At 41.1% G+C, this 18,581-nt stretch overlaps 1 protein-coding gene across 2 annotated transcripts in view; it reads right to left on the reverse strand.

Annotated features, from left to right (window-relative positions):
* SCAPER (S-phase cyclin A associated protein in the ER) overlaps window positions 1-18,581 on the reverse strand; it is a 219,043-nt gene that overhangs the window by 118,306 nt on the left and 82,156 nt on the right. For both annotated transcript variants that reach the window (XM_018568102.1, XM_018568101.1), the window contains exon 20: window positions 11,949-12,056. In XM_018568102.1, coding sequence (XP_018423604.1) covers window positions 11,949-12,056 — 108 coding nt within the window. The remainder of the gene's footprint in view (window positions 1-11,948; window positions 12,057-18,581) is intronic.

Genomic DNA, 18,581 nt, shown 5'->3' on the forward strand with positions numbered 1-18,581 from the left:
GAACCTCTGCGTCATCACGTTAATACAGTGCATTAGATGTGAGGATGCCAAGGGATATGACACCACTGGAGAAGAGGGGAAGCGAGGCTGCCGGGACAAATCTAGCAGCCAGACTGATCCAATGTTCGGGTGAGTATATATTTGTTATTTTAGCTCCCAAGACAAAACAAGCACTTGACACTTGAAGTGCAGGGGGAGTCCCACTGCAAAGGTTAAATATCATATGCCTGGAGTTCTTCTTTAAGAACATGTAAATAGTTTATTGTCCACTGTCTGGGCACAAGCGCACTTCAAGTCCAGTAACCTCATAGCATTCAATTAGAATCCATTAATTCTGACTTCAGCAGAGAGGCAGGCTTCACAAATATATGCTTTACCTCATGTTACCATAACACATGGCAACCCATGTACAGAGGTGCAGTGCCATTCATTTTGAATGGCACCTCAATGATGGCAGCCCATTCAAATGAGTGGTCTGCCTAAATGCAACATACTGTATGTGAACACACAACATTACATGCAATAACACATTGCAAAAGATCGCACAAGTGTATATGGGCCTAAATTCTGATTTGTTTTTTTACTGGTTACTGTGCTTACGGACAAGGAGTCTTACTAAATAAGGCCAAGTGTGTCAACCAGTCCCTAAAGTGTCTGATATAAATATGTAAGTTCACGGTGATTGTTCTTTTTCTTACAAAAAATGTATATACATGTAACACTTTGATGTCTACGTTTTAAGGCTTCAAGCTTACCTGTCCTTTGGAACCTGTCCAGTTTATGTATTACAGTTTTAGGTACCTATACATGAATTAATTACTGTACTTGACCGTGAGCCAGCTAGATGAGAGAAATTATTTGTGGCGAGCCTATTAATGCAGAAAGTGTAATTGTAAACAGCTTAAGTAAACATATTTGAGTTGAGCCTTTCAACCATAAAACATGACCTCTTCTAACAAGCTTACATTTTATTCCTGAGGTAATGAAAGTTAAAATATTTTCCTGGGGAGTCATAAATAACACACTTTCATTACTAGAGACAAGGATTAGCAACAAACCATTATAATTTTCTGTCTGTCTTAGATGCATCATTAATGGGTGTGTTTAAAGAACAAACATTAAAAATAAGTGAATTCTAAAATCATTGACAGAATAAGGAGGAAAATAATGAAAAAAGGAAAAACAAGGACCCCTTTTCATTTACTAAAAAGGAATTCTAGGGAACAAACATCATTTTTCTGTGAGCTCTGATGCGTTGCTGGCAAGCTTGACCCAGTGCTGAAGCCAGAAAGGCCACCTGGGTTACCTCTATTGCTTTTACAGTTGCCACTGCCAAACTGAGCAGTGCTGTCAGAAGTCCTCTAAGTAGGTATGCAGACTTGTGCCACTCATTATATGCCGTGCAACTTTCCCTGTCTGAGATCTACATCTTTTTTGGTGTCATTCATCTTGTAGGCTGGGTTCATTTTTCACTGAGGTATGCTGTGAGCATAAGCACGTTGTGGAATGGCGCCCCAATGTACTAAGGCAACGCAGCTCCAATGCACATGAGTTCCTGTACATCACAATGCACTATGCTGCATCTTGGTGAACTATGTTGCCAAAAATGGTGCATGTTTGATTTTTTTGGTCTTTTACAGGGTTATTCACAAAAGAGCGAAGAGTTTGGAGAATTGGAGAGGGCAGGAGAAGTGAACAATCTAGGACAACATAGCTGAACTGGAAAGTGAGCTGAATTGGAGAATTTTTCCAGATCAGCTATGTGGTCCTAGATTGTTCACTTCTCCTGCCTTCTCCAAACTCTTCACCCTTTTGTGAATAACCCTGCTGGTGTGTTGCTAGACAATTCATTTGAATGGGCTGCCTTAATGCAACACACGTTGATGCATTTAAAAAAAGTTTATAGAAAGAAATAATTTATTAAAAAATGTTCAGGGGTATAAGAAATATGACACTATAGAAAGACTGATGGGCAAAGAATCCCTGGATCACCTAAGCTCAGATTAAGTAGCTAGCTAATCAGAGTATTTTAGTGGAAAAGCTTGTTCTCTTTTTTCTTTTTTGCAAGTATATGTACTAATGTACTTTTTTACTGTACTGTTCTACGAACTACCTTGCCCATGTGCACTATACAACTGTTAGGTATAAATTGATCTTTATGATTGACATGTTTATTATTTCTTGTATTTATGCAGACAGAAACCAGAGGCCTTCAGCTGCCATTGAGTGACTCTGGGTTTCTGGCGTGTACCTGCACCTTTAAGAAAAATGGGCTACATGCAAGGCCTGCTCTCAATGTATTCTTTGTTTTCCATGTCCAAAGATGGAAGTTCTGTTCTGACTGACTCTGACTGGAATTAGGGACTACATTTTGCTGAGGTGCCTTGGAATGGCAGTGTGGCTTTACAAATATTTTCAAGTGTGTGTATGTGTATGTGTATCTCAGGTGCTAGAGAGGTGTGATCACATTCAAGTAACATTCTCTGTTAAAGGTTTGTTTGTAAACTTAATTATTCCTCCCAGGACTCCCTCAATGCACTGACACCATTTCACTCAGCCCTGTAAATAGGCACTTCCTTGTGTCAAGACTATAACACAGACTGCCGTTTCACCTACAACTTAACATCTGAACAATGTAACATTATGATTGCTTGTTGGAAGCAATGCATCATGGGCTGTGTACTGTTGAGAAATTGAGATTGCATCACATGAAGCAGAAAGAGGCGCAAAGCACACTGTGAATCTGGGAAGGGAGTTTTTAAAGTAAAGTTTAATTGCATTATCAAAAACAACCTCTAGTGTGTATTCCTATTACAATGCTGATGTCATACCAGGAAAGTATATGCTGTGACTTTAGAACTCTTAAAAACATCTGCAAAGTACTATTCAGTCAAACATATTTCTAACAAACATTGCACTAACAGGGATTCTTGGTTCGCCAAAACTGCAGTACATGTTCGAGCATGTCTGACAAAGCCAACGTGCACATGTTTTGCAATATATGCAAACTAAAAATCCCTGTTTATAATGAAAGGTTGTGTGGACGTGTATTAGGATGTATGGCGTTATGGATTAACATTTTTATGCTCGGTTCTCCAGTTTGCCTGGAGAATGACTATAGAAAAAAAAGGTATAGCAACGTCACAGCATTATATGCTCAGTCAGCAAAATAGATTCCTGTTGCATGTGGAAAAGGATTAAAATATGCTAAATCAACACACAAACATTTAAAACTAACTAAACACTACACTGCACTGCACATAGCTCAAAGTACATACAACCTGTAAAAGTAAACTAACCATATCAATGTCTATTCGCCTATTTAAATGTCACATAATGATTACAACTATATGTACATTCACATGCTTTCTTTCACTGCAACAAGTTTGACTGTCTTTGTAAATTCAAATAATATATGCTTAAAAAGTGATTTTTTTTAAACTCTATCAATGGCCAAAATTAGCAATATTAGCTCATGAGAGAAGCACTAGGAAAGCTTGTCCTTGCTGATCAGCCATGTTTCCTGGCATTATCTTCTATGCATCAGTAGAGAATATGTCAGCAGGACAGCTGTATAAAAAGTCAAGTGTGCGAGGTCAGAACGGCAGCTGTGTGAGTTCACAGGAGAGGTGTTTATTATCAAGGAGCCAACTCGTGTGTGAGGTCACCAGAGACGTATATATCATGCACAAGACATTCTGCATAGAAACTAATAACCCTGAGTACTTACATTCTCTGATTGAGCTTCAACTGAATAATACAGCTCTCTAATGCTACCATCAAGTGAAGATGTATATTTATTACAATCACAATTGTTTTTGTTTTCCAAGGACGTACCCGTCAATACCTAAATGGTGTAATGATAATATATTTACACAATGCTTAATTCTATATCTAACAATAGATGGGGAAAACTTGGGGTTATCATGTTCCTTTTAAAGAACATTGCAGTGTTCTCTAACTCAAAACTGTTATCCAGGGCCCTCAATAACAACACATATTACAATATGAAGATGCATACAAATACTGAAGTTTCGCTAATCTCTTTTGTGGCAAGAGTTCAAATTAAAGGTATGGAACTGATCCAGGAGGTAATAAATATCTCAAGACACATTGGTAAGATGTAAATGTGTAATGGTTCCAGCGCCTATGTAAGCAATGCTATATTTACCAATTTACCATGACAGCTGACACATGAACTACCTATTGTAGGTTGGTACTTACAACAGAGATTATACCGCTTTTTCTTACTACTTGTGATGAGTACTGACTGCCATATTTGTAAAAATGTGCCATACAGATATGAACATTACCTCTGCAATAGTTACCAAGCACACTAGAAGTCCAAAAGAAATTTCACAATCTTAATTTTATCATGTATATTAGCATGACAACAGGGGTCAAGTGCTTTAAGAAAGGTCACAGAACTCTTATCCATACAAACTACTTTAGGGCTTCATTATATGGTATAATACATAAGGTATCATATGATTTACCTGCTGTTTTCTTTCAGTGTCTGTCATCTAAATATTCTGCTTTCAAGGCCACAAACCACTGGAATCTACTTCAGAGCATATCACAGCACTTCTACAAGAAAGTAAGGATCTGTCGGTCTGCCCTAGCTACCACCCTATCTCTTTACTGAAAGCAGACATAAAATGTTTTGATTAATTTCTATACTTATGCCTGCTTCCCCACCTCCAATGCATCATCCACCCAGATGATCGGTTGGATTCATGCCCATGCGAGAAGCCAAATAATACCAACTGAGCGTTATATGCTCTCCACACAGGCCTGTTTGAGACATACTTGTATCCTGTTTTCCACAGACGCGGAGGAAATCTATCCTTTGCTATGAAGTCTATAGGCGCTTTTATGCTTTACTGGATACAATTCTTATACTTGTCTACCTCTGCAAAGATTCAAGTGAATGGGACCCTTTCTGATGTGTTTTTGAATAACTAAAAGGTACATGTCACCACTTCCTTATTCTCTCGTATTTTCATCTTAATGTTGGAACCATTACTCCAGAAACAACTGGCCAACCTTAACATTAAAGGCATCCGTATTAGTCCATGCCAACATAAGGTCGTCGCTTATGTGGATGATCTCCTATTTTCTCCAACTTCCCCCGACACCTCCATCCGTAACCTCCTCAAGAAATAAGGAGAACCATCAAATGTCCACATTAATTACCATAAGTCTGAAGCCTTGCATATCTCCCTTCCAAAGACCATGTTGGCCAGCAAGGGAGTTGTAGAGCCCAAACTGCTATACTGAAAAAAAAACTTTTATTTACAGAGATGAAAAGCCCAAGCTCAAATTTACATGCATAGAAATAAACAAGTAATTTGAGTGGGGTGATTAATCGCCCCTCGCTGCCTTTCATTGTCTACTTTATTCATAATGCCCATGCTTTTTTTTATTTTTTTTAGAAAACTTGTACTTCTTACCAGTGTCATGGGTGGCACCCTGCATATTATAAAATAAAGATTTTATATAAATAATTAATAACAAAATGAAGCCCAAAACAATTTCTAACTGTTTCATGTTTCTCAAGGGAAAAAAAACAAACGAATTGTTTAAAGACTGTTTGAAATACGTATTTAAACATAGGCAATGCAATAACATATGTGGTGAGCTCTAACATAAAGTTAAGAGGAATATAAAGTCCTGGGTAGTTACAGTAAAAGTGTCCCAGATCTGGGCAATTCAAACCACGTACAGAATAGAAAAAATGCATAAACAGATGTTACCTTCACTGAACAATGGTCAGCAGCTCCAGAGATATAGGTGATAAAAGATGTATGCAAATCTCAACTGTTAAAGTGATGGGCAGCCTTACTGACCAACAGAAAGGCTTGGAAGATGTGAAATTGAAAGGCCAAACCTGACTTTTATAGTAAAATTGAGACCTGCATAGAACCTTAGATGTTAGCATCTACTCAATGTTTTCACATACAGTTTTCACTAGGTAAATCTGTAATATGTGGTTTATGCATCTGTGTTTATGCATTTTTTCACCCTATGTGCAGTTTAAATTGCCCAGGTTTGTGATGTGATTGCCTAAAATAGTGTATGTGTTCATACGGATCTAAAAATCTCTCCAGATGCACAAACTCACCTTCCTTTTGTTCCACTGCTGCTCCATTTGGCTGTGGGAAGCGAAAAGTAATAGCGGGTACTTTTGCGTATGGGGGGCATGTGACTTACTCCCATGTCCCTAATGTTACAGCACTGGTCACTGGCTGTTCAAGCACCAAATCACAACTTGCACCTTACACTGGTCTTCCTCTGTTTTTTTTTCCAGTGGCCTAATGGACCAGCAGGTAAGCGAAAGGAAGGTATGCGCAAGTAAACATGTTGCTGTGGCCTGCATTGCATAGTACAGGTTTACTTAGAGAACTATGAGGTGAGTGCTTTTCACTCACCTCATAGTTCTAGCCGACCTGTGACAATGAGACTGTCACAGGTCGGCTCAGTAGATCGGGAGGTGAGCACATACCGGGTTCGCTCGCCTCTCGATCCTGTCACGGCTCTCTGCCGTGACGGGGGAGGGGCTGGATTCCCCTCTCCCCGCTCCGATCTGCCAGCGCTGACTGGCGGAACAGACGGGGGAGGGGGCGGGTACAGCTGGCTCTGCCTCTAGATAGGCAGAGCCAGCTGTCACTCACGCAGCTGGGCGGATCCCGTCATCTACAACGGGATCCGCTCCGGCTGCGGCGTCTCAGTATACCGCAGGCAGTAGTTCGCTGTATACTGAGCTTAGGGTAATGGGAGGACGGTAGTTTGTGTCCTCCCGTTACCCTAAGGAGAACTATGGGGAAAAACACTGACCCCATAGTTCTCCTTTAAGGAGGTTTTAATCATAACACACAGTCTGGAACACCTGATTCTAATGTCATGGATTTGAAGTAGTAGAAAATGACACAATCAGCTTTTCCTGTTTGAATAAAGATCTAATGTTTGCCTGAAAAAAATTAACAATTTCCATGGGGTGTTCTTACTTTTTCACATGACTATATATGCTAGAGCTTGCTGCATAGATTAGAGAGCATAGATTAGAGAGAACAGAGAGATTAATATATAATTATAGAAAAACACTTAAAAAGGGTTATACCAAACATCCCAGCACCTAGCTTACATAACAGAGAATACTGGGCTTTATGTACAATTTATCTCAATATTGTTCCTAATATTCCCAGCAAAACTGTAATTATAATCCTTTCTTTTTAAAGTGTCAATGTATTATGTGGTGAAGTACATTAAACAATGAAGGGTGCAAATGACAACTCCAGGAGAGGGCCCTGACTGAACAAGCTCACAATGCTGTTTGGTCAAGCCCTCAATCAATAAATCATACCTTTTCAACCTGTAAACCAAGAACTGTACTATGAGAAACAGGACTTTACAGCAGGTGAATTATTAGTGGGATTGAATGGCTTTAAAGCAGACGTCTAAATCTGTACTTATAATACATCAGACTTGAATGATGATGTTCTGTGACTGCCACATACACATGCTATTAAAAAGGCTAGAACAAAATGATAGATCTAGCCATCCTCAGTGGTACCAGTGCCAATATATGGGGGGCAGCAGCAATTTTTGAACAAAAACAGGTTTAAGTGTATGTCCAGGCATTGACCCCAAACTTACCTCAAACTGCCCTTACCCCTCAAAAAAGAGGAACAGAGTGGGAAAGGGGTACGTGAAGCTCGTTGATGTTTCTTAAGGTTTAAAAGTTTTATCCTCCTACAGATTCAGCTGGTCCCATGAGCACTGGCCCTAATATCCTGTTTTAGGGTGGCTGCTTTCACTTGCAGGGTCCTATGGAGTCACCCTTGTGTGTGCTAGTAAGATGTGAATATCTCCACAAACACACTGGCATGGCAAGGCAAGCCACTTCTATGTTCCTTGCTCCGCCCTCCTCTAAGCTGGGAGATAGGCAGCTTCTGGAGACTGCTCTGTCCCTTGTGATATTGTACGCAGCCCATAAGTTTGGGGAAGCCAAGCTGTGAGAGTTGGAACCAGCTGTTTGGAAACATGACTAAGTGCTTGAACAAAAATTTACAGACATACTTTGCTGGGCAATGTATAATTGTTTGATCTGGATTCATTACTGAAAAAAAAAACTTTGAGTGTTTAATACAACTTTAATATGAAAACAATATGTGATCAGCGCCAGTAAATAAATGCAAATAAGAGCAACTAGGCACTCAAGATAGATTAAAAAAATGGGGGACTGAGCATTCAACGTCCCTTTCCTCAGCTGAGCCGGACGGACGGGAGTCCCATTGCACCCATAGATTTGTACTGTGGTGTCCATTGGATATTTGTTCTATGCCTTTTGTCACCTGTGACATTGTGAGTACCTGCTTTTATTCAATAAATTGTATTTTTTGGATGATACGCACTATGTCCTCTTTAGATTTTGTCCCCCTTTGAAATGATGATTCAATTTGCAAGCTGAGGTTATCTGGTCTTCATTCATACGGGCTTCCCTCCCCTATTAAGAAGGGAAACGTGCTTTAAAGGAGAACTATGAGGTGAGTGCTTTTCACTCACCACATAGTTCTAGCCGACCTGTGACAATGAGACTGTCACAGGTTGGCTCAGTAGATCGGGACGTGAGCGAACACATTCCCGGCGTTCGCTCACTTCTCGATCCTGTCACAGCTCTCTGCCGTGACAGGGGAGGGGCTGGATTCCCCCCTCCCCGCTCCAATCCTCCAGCGCTGACTGGCGGAACGGACGGGGAGGGGGCGGGTACAGCTGGCTCTGCCTCTAGATAGGCAGAGCCAACTGTCACGCGCGCAGCTGGGCGGATCTAGACATAATTGTCGGGATCCGCTTCAGCTGCGGCGTCTCAGTATACCGCTCAGTATACTGAGCTTAGGGTTCCGGGAGGATGCTAGTTTGTGTCCTCCTGTTACCCTAAGGAGAACTATGGCGAAAAGCCCAAACCCCATAGTTCTCCTTTAAGACCTAGTTCTATGGGTCTATCTACCCAGGTGAGCACTGTTCCAATTTTTGCATTCACTGGGTGGAGGTGTAGATCTGTAAGGATTCTGTGGCAACTGCTTACTTGGAAGTATAAATCTATCTAGTGGTGGACTATACCCTGCATTTGTTTGCATGATTATAATTGTTGTACATTGGACTTTGTTTTTATCACTCTGTTCTCATCTTTCATGTTTTGATGTGCTCTTTTGAATATATTTTTTAAAGCATATACTTATATATTTTTGTTATATCACATATTTCACTGAATTGTATATATTTATTCAGCTCGGCACATGATTGTTATACACAAGTTTAATATGCCTAACAGGAATGTTTATTGGCACCTTGAAAAACTGAAAATATCTATAATAAAAACAGCATAATAAATGTTTACTTATATGTGCTGTGTCTGTTCAGACATGGGTTTTGTGAGATGTTCAGTGTAGGTGACAGCTTCACCATTTCATACAAGAAAGGGGTCAAAAAGTGACTAGAGAATCCAATCCTTCTACACCCGCTTTAATTTTAGACATTTTAATGTGAGAGTTATAAACAATGAGATATTTTGTGTACCTACAGCACAGTAAGTACAAGTACAATTGACATTTTGATTGAGATTTCTATGAACACGGAAGCACAGCTTAATCATGTCACTGATCAAATGAATTGTTTATTGAAAGCTGGATATCAAAGATATTTGATTGGTGTGGTGCTCGCTATATATGTGCCAACATTTGCTCTATTACCTGGAGGGTAGTCTACAGGACTCTGCACGTTTCAGCATATTTTTAAGTTCATTTGGAAAAGGCTTCCATTTTTCTATTTTCCAATTATCTTTTATAGCATGCACTGCTGTTTAATCTTAAAATCATAAATGAAGTTTAAATCCTAACTGACATCTTAAATGTTTGTATGGCGATATACTTAAAAGAAAAAAGTTATTTGTATGCTGGTGGGGAGGCTTCAGCACAATGGCAGCAACCCAGAAATAGACACCAGCAATTACTTCATTGGAAAAAAATAGATAACATATTTGTTTATGTGAATTATAACAAAAGCAGAGTTCAAATAAATTAAACCAGAGAGGTATATGTAAATAACTAATAATCATAAAAAAACATAAAAGGAAATGAGTCAAATAGAAACATAAGGTTTGGCGTGACTGAAAAAAGTGTTTGTTACTGTGAAATTGTGGTAAGTGACAGGTTGAGAGATGGTTTTGGCAGTAAGAGAGTGCCTAAATTTTCAGAACAGGTAGCTCAGGAGAGGATTTAAAGACATTAAAGTCACAATCCCCCACCCCCCATGCTGCTTTAATGACTTACCTTAAATGATGCTTCTTGATCTAATCATCTTCTTCCTTCCACTTGTTTACAGGAGCCCCTCCAGCGCTGGTGCCAGTTTCTGATCCAGCGCTGACTGCTGTGTCTTTTGTGTCCCACGGTATCTGTCCGACGTGCACGCTCCCGGCTGCATGCATTGACTTAATGTGTCTCTCCTCTTCTCCCCGCCAAAGATCTCTACTGCACCCGGGCACGCCCCATGATCCATTAGGCTGCTCAAGAATCTTCAGATGGGAGCGAGCAGCGGAGACACAGGTAAGTAATTACCTATTTGGTAACTTTTTATTTTGTTTTTACATATATCTACTGCTTACTAGCAGTAGATATATGTAAAATCGAAAGTGACTTTAATTCTACTTTAATTAAGGGAGTGCAGGCATTCATGGCTCCTCTCAGGAAACAGCAGCAATTAAAGCAGACAGCTTGTGTGTGGAGTCAAGGCCAGGGTTATTGTACCTAGGTCAGGGCTGTGATGTAAGGCCCTGCTGAACTAACCCATTTGAGGGGCAAATTCTGTGTGTTTTGCTACACTATTTTATGAATATAAATGAGCATGAAGCTGTAAAATGCATTCTGAGGTGTGGACTGGCTCATTACATTCTCCATTTGAAGCTAAATCTCAAAATGAGTGAAGCTATTTTTCATCTGAGCAGAGTACTTGTTCACTGCAAGCTGTTTGTCCTTCTCACACGTAGGATCGGTAAATATCGATGATATTAACCGATCCCCCGCTCTGCCACGCACAGAGCCGCTGTCATCCTTAAACTAAATAGAAGTATTCTTATCAAATAAAACAACAGAAGGTAAGCCATAAATGTCAAGCTACAATAAAGTCTATACAAATAAAGTGTCAGGATGTCATGCAGACCCCTTTTTTCAAGTAAGTGCATCTAGAAAAGTAAAAATAAAAAACAGAACACAGACCCCCGGGCTACATGTAAATTAATGAATTACTATATGTCCGAATATACGAGAAATGTATTCAGACACATAATAATAATTTGTTTGAGAATGTGCGGCGGCCATGTTGGCCACCAGCGTGTTCTGTGAATGCGTACCACCATCTTGGAGGCAGGGAGCATGATGTTACATGATGCCATGCATGCGTGGCATCAGGTGACCTCACACAGCCGATATTGGCCCCACCATCTTGGTGTATACCTAGATATACACCAAGATGGCGGCGCCCAACACGTGCGGTTTTATATGACGTCATGAGCGCTGCCTCCAGAACACGCCAATGGCTGAATACAAAATAGCATAACACGCTGCCCTTGTTGCCATGGCGCCCTGTGCGGCCGCCCACCCCTAAGGCCGGCCCTGACAGTGAGCAGTACAAGAACAGAACAGGAGGAGATTATATCCTGCTACATTTATTCTGCTGTCACTGTGCTTGCAGTGAACAGAACTTAGCTCACACAAAACAAAGATGTAGGAATAAGATCCTTGAATATAATCCCATAGGAATTAAACATGGCAGTCATAAAAAGGAAGAGCCTTGGAGAAAATTACATTAGGCACCTTAGCAGCCGAGTAGTATCATGCTGAAACAATGTTCATTTTTGACCCTTTCAAAAAAGCTATATTTATTTCTGTACTCACCACTTCTTCATCTGACAATTCCCGGCCCTGGATGCTGCTGTTCTCTCGTACTGCTAGCTGGTGTTTTTTTCCTTTAATATGGCTGAATAGGTAAACTTCAGAGGAAATCTGCCGCAAAAATGGATTCAACATTTTAGTTTTTAATTAACATATTTTCTATTAAAGATACATAATAACTTATTTTGTCACACAAAAAAAGGATATTTAAAGCTGGGAAAAATGCAACAGCATGAGTGTTAAAGATGTACAGTATGCCAGTATAAGTCAACCTAAATATAGTTTTAAACTGAGATATAAATACAAAACTGTTTTGTTTAGTTGGTCTTGGAGATGATTATAAACAAATTAGCATTTTTATAATTACCAATCATCAGAACATGGTACATTTATGGTCCCCTCAGGATTACTGACAGAACAGCATGAAGCACATTCACTTGAGCCGATTGTCAGCCTCATGATTTGAGTTCTCTGGAGATGTAATATGAAATACTGTGCCCCACTATTCCCAGGTCCAAACTCTGCTGATTCTTGTACAAAACAAACAGGGTGTTTTTTTTATGGGTTGGCTGAGGTCAGTCCCAGACAACACCCAGACAACTCTTTATTTGCTAACAATAACATACTAAACGATCAAAAAACAGGAAATAGATCTGGTTGTAGAATGTTTAGACACACAGGGGCTGATTTACAAATAGGCAAAGGCAAATAGACTGTTCACTTTACAGGGGAAGTTCCCCTTTAGTTTAGTGAATGAGGTGAAGCTCTGCTGACTTCTGACATCCAATCAAGTGTATGAAAAAAATATTTTTATTTTCCTGGAACATGACTTCCCCTACAATGTGCAAATTCCCTGGCCAAGTGAACAGCCTGCTTGACTTTTGTAAAGCAACCCCACGGCCTCTTAGCCCTCATTTACACGGGCCTCCTGTGTTTGTTTTATTTAAACACAGAAGAAATTGACCGGGGAAGTTTAAATAAACTTTAAATTTGTTATCTAATGTGCTGGATGCACAGATTTAATTTTGTTCTAAACACAGCTAAACTACAGTCGTGGCCAAAAGTTTTGAGGATGACACAAATATTATTTGTCTGCTGCTTCAGTTTGTATGATGGCAATTTGCATATACTCCAGAATGTTATGAAGAGTGATCAGATCAATTGCAATTAATTGCAACGTCCCTCTTTGCCATGAAAATGAATACCTAAAAAAACATTTCCGCTGCATTTCAGCCCTGCCACAAAAGGACCAGCTGACATCATGTCAGTGATTCTCTTGTTAACACAGGTGTCATTGTTGACGAGGACCGGGCTGGAGACCACTCTGTCATGCTGATTGTGTTAAGAGTGTAAAGTGTATGGAAGGCGTGCAACCGTTTCTACTGTACAGTCACACGTCTTCCGTCGAACAAGCAGGCTTGAAAAACCGCCGAGACTCGTACGATTCTCGGCGGGTTAGTGGCCTGCTTGTTCGACAACTGCCGAACAGGCCGGTGTGCGCACACTGCCCGTTTGCAGTGATCGGAAGCCCGCCCCTCACTGTGGTTATCGGAAGCCCGCCCCTCAGCGGGGCAGGCTTTTCGATGATCACAAGTATGATCTGCCTGTCCAAGATGGGCAGATCGTACAAGCTTTTAATAAGCTTACGACCATCGCAAGACAAAAGTCTTGCGATGGTCGTAAGGTGTATGGGCACCTTAAGAATAACAGACTGGAAGCTTTAAAAGGAGGATGGTGCATGAAATCATTGTTCTTCCTCTGTTAACCATGGTTACCTGCAAGGAAACACGTGCAGTCATCATTGCTTTGCACAAAAAGGGATACACAGGCAAGGATATTGCTGCTACTAAGATTGCACCTAAATCAACCATTTATCAGATCATCAAGAACTTCAAGGAGAGAGGTTCAATTGTTGTGAAGAAGGCTTCATGGCGCCCAAGAAAGTCCAGCAAGCGTCAGCACCGTATCCTAAAGTTGGTTCAACTGCGGGATCAGGGCACCACCAGTGCAGAGCTTGCTCAGGAATGGCAGCAGGCAAGTGTGAGTGCATCTGCATGCACAGTGAGGGGAAGACTTTTGGAGGATGGCCTGGTGTCAAGAAGGGCAGCAAAGAAACGACTTCTCTCCAGGAAAAACATCAAGGACAGACTGATATTCTGCAAAGGGTACAGGGGTTGGACTGCTGAGGACTGGGGTTTTCTCTGATGAATACCCATTCCAATTATTGGGGCATCCAGAAAATACCTTGTCCAGAGAAGAAAGGGTAAGCGCTACCATCAGTCCTGTGTCATGCCAACAGTAAAGCATCTTGAGACCATTCATGTGTGGGGTTGCTTCTCAGCCAAGGTAGTGGGCTCACTCACAATGTTGCCTATGAACACAACCATGAATAAAGAATGGTACAAAAACATCCTCCAAGAGCAACTTCTCCCAACCATTCAAGAACAGTTTGGTGACGCACAATGCCTTTTCCAGCATGATGGAGCACCTTGCCATAAGGCAAACGTGATAACTAAGTGGCTTGGGGAACAAAACATCAACATTTTGGGTCCATGGCCAGGAAACTCCCCAGACCATAATCCCATTGTGAACTTGTGGTCAATTCTCAATGGGTAAGTGAACAAAAACCCCCCACAAATCCTGACAAACTCCAAGCATTGATTATGTAAGAATGGGCTGCCATCAGTCAGGATGTGGCCCAGAAGTTGATTGACAGCATGCCAGGGCAAATTGCAGAGGTCTTGAATAAGAAGGGTCAACACTGCAAATATTGACTCTTTGCATAAACTTAATGTAAAGTAAGCGTAGTGATTTGTATCTTTCAAATCATTACAAGCATTATGAGTTTAGAAATGCTTTAAATGCATATAAATCGCATGCCCGTGTGCATGAGGCATTCATTTCCTCATACTATTTAGTAGGCAGGTTGTTAGACATCTTAAACACAGCTTTTATCACGGTCCTCTATCATAGTACAGCAAAACTACTTTAGTGGGCTTTTTTTTTTTAAGGAACCATTTGGGTAACAGGAAAAAGGTTCTATTCTGTGCTATAAATTTATTACATAAAGTCAGCGAGCAGAGAAGCTGGGAACTGGGATGAAAAACAAAATCATACTTTTTGGCTCCTTGCAGCAGTCTAAATTTTATTACTGCAGAAAGTAAACAATTTATATTTTCATGCAGCATTATGAATGCAGTAAACAAGATATAAAGCTGGAAGATGTGTATCTCATGCTCCAGGCAACAAAAGATTGTAAGCATGAGATACAAGGGAAGTGGAATTGGGAGCCCATGGTTTTAAGGGAGCAGAGCTGACATGTAAGCATGAGAAAATCTATATACAAGTTACTGTTATAATAAAGACAACAATTAGGATTTTTGTCACAGAAATGTTTGTAGTAGTTTTTTAAAGTTCTGCTTCAGCAAGAGATTTCCCCACCACAAACAATACCCCTCTCTAACTAATCATTGCAACCAAGAAAAAAATTACACTCTAAAAGTCCTAAATACTTACCCAAATTTGTGGTCATGTGATGCACTGAGTCTTGAGTCTTCTTCATTGTGGGGCGGAAGAGCCTTTTTCAGGTGCCTGAGGCTGGGTTGACATGGACACTTTCCATGCCCTTCCTTTCAGGCTCTAGGAAATTGCAGCAATTAAGGCACCAGTTGCCAAAGGGACAGACTGCAGTCAAGGGTATATTGTCCTCCAGAGCCCTTGCCAACTGTTCCTTTAAGAGGAGGTTGTGCTGGTAGCACACTATTGAGATACCTCAAGAGCATAAGTGGGCCAACACTGGAGCCATCACTTTAGTGAATACCCAAAGTGCAGAGGACAATCCGAATAGAAGGTAAATCAACTGGTAGTGCAGAGGCATCGCCACAAATCACAGAAAGTGCAGATGTAAAGATGGGTACATAAATATTTTAAGTTAACTTAAATAGTAAGTAGGAATCCTTAATGTCCACTGAGACCAGAAAGTCCCCTTTGATCCAATAACAATTCCTGTTGGTTTGATCCAAATTTGTGGCCACAGATGTAAGCATTTAAGTCCTTGAGGTAAAGAGTGTCCCTTTTGGGATTGGGAAAAGTGAATAGGTGGGAGTAAAACCCATGACAACATTCTGCAGCAGGGACTGGAGCTTTGTAACCCTGGGACACCACCTCTTGCATCCAAATATCAGGTATGCCAGACTTGCAAGAATCCGCAAAGGTCTATAAACATCACTCTACTTTGGAAAGTGGGGTGCACTTTCATGCCAAGGAGGGCTTGTCCGTAGATTTGGCAGCTTTGGAATACCAGGTCTTGGGTTGTGTGTTTGGAGAACCAAGATTGGTCTCATTGTGGAAGTCAGGGGTGCAGCAAAAAGTAACAGTGGAAGAAGACTTGTGAGTCTGTTTCTTAGGCTTTTTCCACTGAGAAAGGTGAGTACTTTTACACCCAGTAGTATGTTTAATGATAGTATCTAATACTGACCCAAAGAGATGCCCCTCAAAGGCCATGCAGAGTAAATGCTTCTTGCAAGCGGGTTCTGAAGTGCAGCACTTCAGCCTCAGAGCCCTGAACAAGTGCATGAACATTGAAACCAATGCGAAACAGCAAACGGGAGGCTTATAACATGCTTTGTCACAGCTAAAATTCAATGAAATGGTCAATTAAATCAATGATTGCATTGCGGGTCAATGTCAGCATCCGTCAGATAATGTTTAATAGAATTGACCTATTCAGCAATGAAGTACAGTCAGAACCAGGTGCATGGCAGAGCCTGCCATAGAGAATATGGCCCTAGAAAAGCTTCTGGTCTTTTGTCAGTGCAGTCCTTATAGGAAGGGAAAACCTCAATTGATAAAGTAAGAACATTAAGGCTGTAGATGGTCCGATCTAGAGCAGAGATTAACCACTTAGTAGCAAACTCCTCATTAAGAGAGAAGAGTGCTGACAAGAGTTTAGGAGGTGCAAAAACTTTGTTGTCACACAGCTCAAACAGAGGGTGTGAAGGGAAGGTTTTGGGGGTTTAAGGGGTCCTGTAGAACCCAAGGTAAGAATACAACAATGGTTGAAGTGACAGGCTGATCTTCTAGTTTACTGTGGTGCACCACATCAATAAGGGCCAAAACGGTCTCTTTTAACGTAGCAATAATAGCAGAAGACTGCAACTCCTCAGAGGAACGATTTGGTATCACACAGACTTTCCACAGCCAAAGTCTAAGGCCACAGGCAGATGAGGCATTAAATGTGCAGAGGAAGGTGTTGTAAAGATTAACTGAGTTATCTGTGTCATAAGGTCTTGCATGACTTCTGTATGACAGCAGGCACAGCAACATCCAACGGAGCGAGGAAGACTCAGAGGAGGGGATGACCTCTAACATCAACAGCAACATGACTCCCAGTTATGGGTGTCACCATTATCAGGGCATGCCTTGTACAGAAGAACATGACCCGTTAGTGGACAGTGTGCTAGGAAAATCCTGTAGAGTGGGTGTGTCTAAAATCAGATATGTTGCAGCCACAAATGTGGTAAGAAATGTACAGGCTGCAATTAGGAGGATAGGCCTCGAATACTCACACACCCTGGACAGCTGGGAGCTTGCAAACAACACTTAAGACTGATAGGTCATGTTGCTGGAGATGACCCAGCATTAATGCAGGCAGGCAGTAGATAAAGATCAGGAATCAACGTAACTCTTGTAGCAGGAGCAGTAGAAGGGAGATGCTTCCTTGATGCTATCTGGTGGTAAAGAGAGTGTGGCGTGCCAGATGTTCCATTCACATAAGTTTATCTCCAGAGACAGAGCAAGCTCAGAGGCAAATACTGATAGCTCTGGACCTGGAAAGTGCAGGCAGCTAACATAACCAAAACAAGTATAGAAAGCGCCCAGTGCCAGAGGGGCACTTCTAGACTCGCCTTGTAACATCTGATCCAGAGGGGACCAGTCGCAGTAAGATCAAAAGTGGAGACTGAGGACAACTGCTACAGGTAGCTACAATAAGACCTCCTACAGCTACAAGGAGATGAATTTCTAGTGCAGGGGAAAAAAAAATTGCTGGAAAAAAAATAGGTTAAGTCCTGAATCAGCGAAAGTAGGAAAAGATGTCCATCTTCCTAGGACACTAGCAAAAACTGAAGCATGCAGGTAGTAGGAGGGGTTAACCCAGGGCTGGCCTACAGTTTTTTGCCAGTGTCCACTCCTGTAGGCATCAATAAAACCCAGGTTTAAGGTTTAAGGTTTAAGACCTCCTGTGTCCCTCAAAGGACAACAAAGATAACATATTTTTGTACTTACCGTAAAATCCGTTTCATAAAGACCATTGAGGGACACAGGGTCCAATCAATATCATGGGATATAAACCACCGGCTAGAACCAGAATGGACACTAGGCACTAGACCGGCCCTAATGTACTTATAGCTCTCCCATGCCAGCTATGCCTCAGTTGTAGCAAGCAGTATGCAAAAGCAATTGCAAACAACACATGAAGGAAGAGACATGTGTCCCTAAAAGGGCTTAGAGAAAAGGATTTTATGAGAAGCACAAAAACCTGTTTTCACTATTATCCATTAAAAGACACAGGATCCAATGAGTACCATGGAATGTCCAAATGTAGTCCACACAAGAGGGGAAATAAACCCCAACAAA

This window comes from Nanorana parkeri, unplaced genomic scaffold (genome assembly GCF_000935625.1).
Source record: "Nanorana parkeri isolate BGI_ZX_2015 unplaced genomic scaffold, ASM93562v1 scaffold1136, whole genome shotgun sequence".
Classification (NCBI taxonomy): Eukaryota; Metazoa; Chordata; class Amphibia; order Anura; family Dicroglossidae; genus Nanorana; species Nanorana parkeri.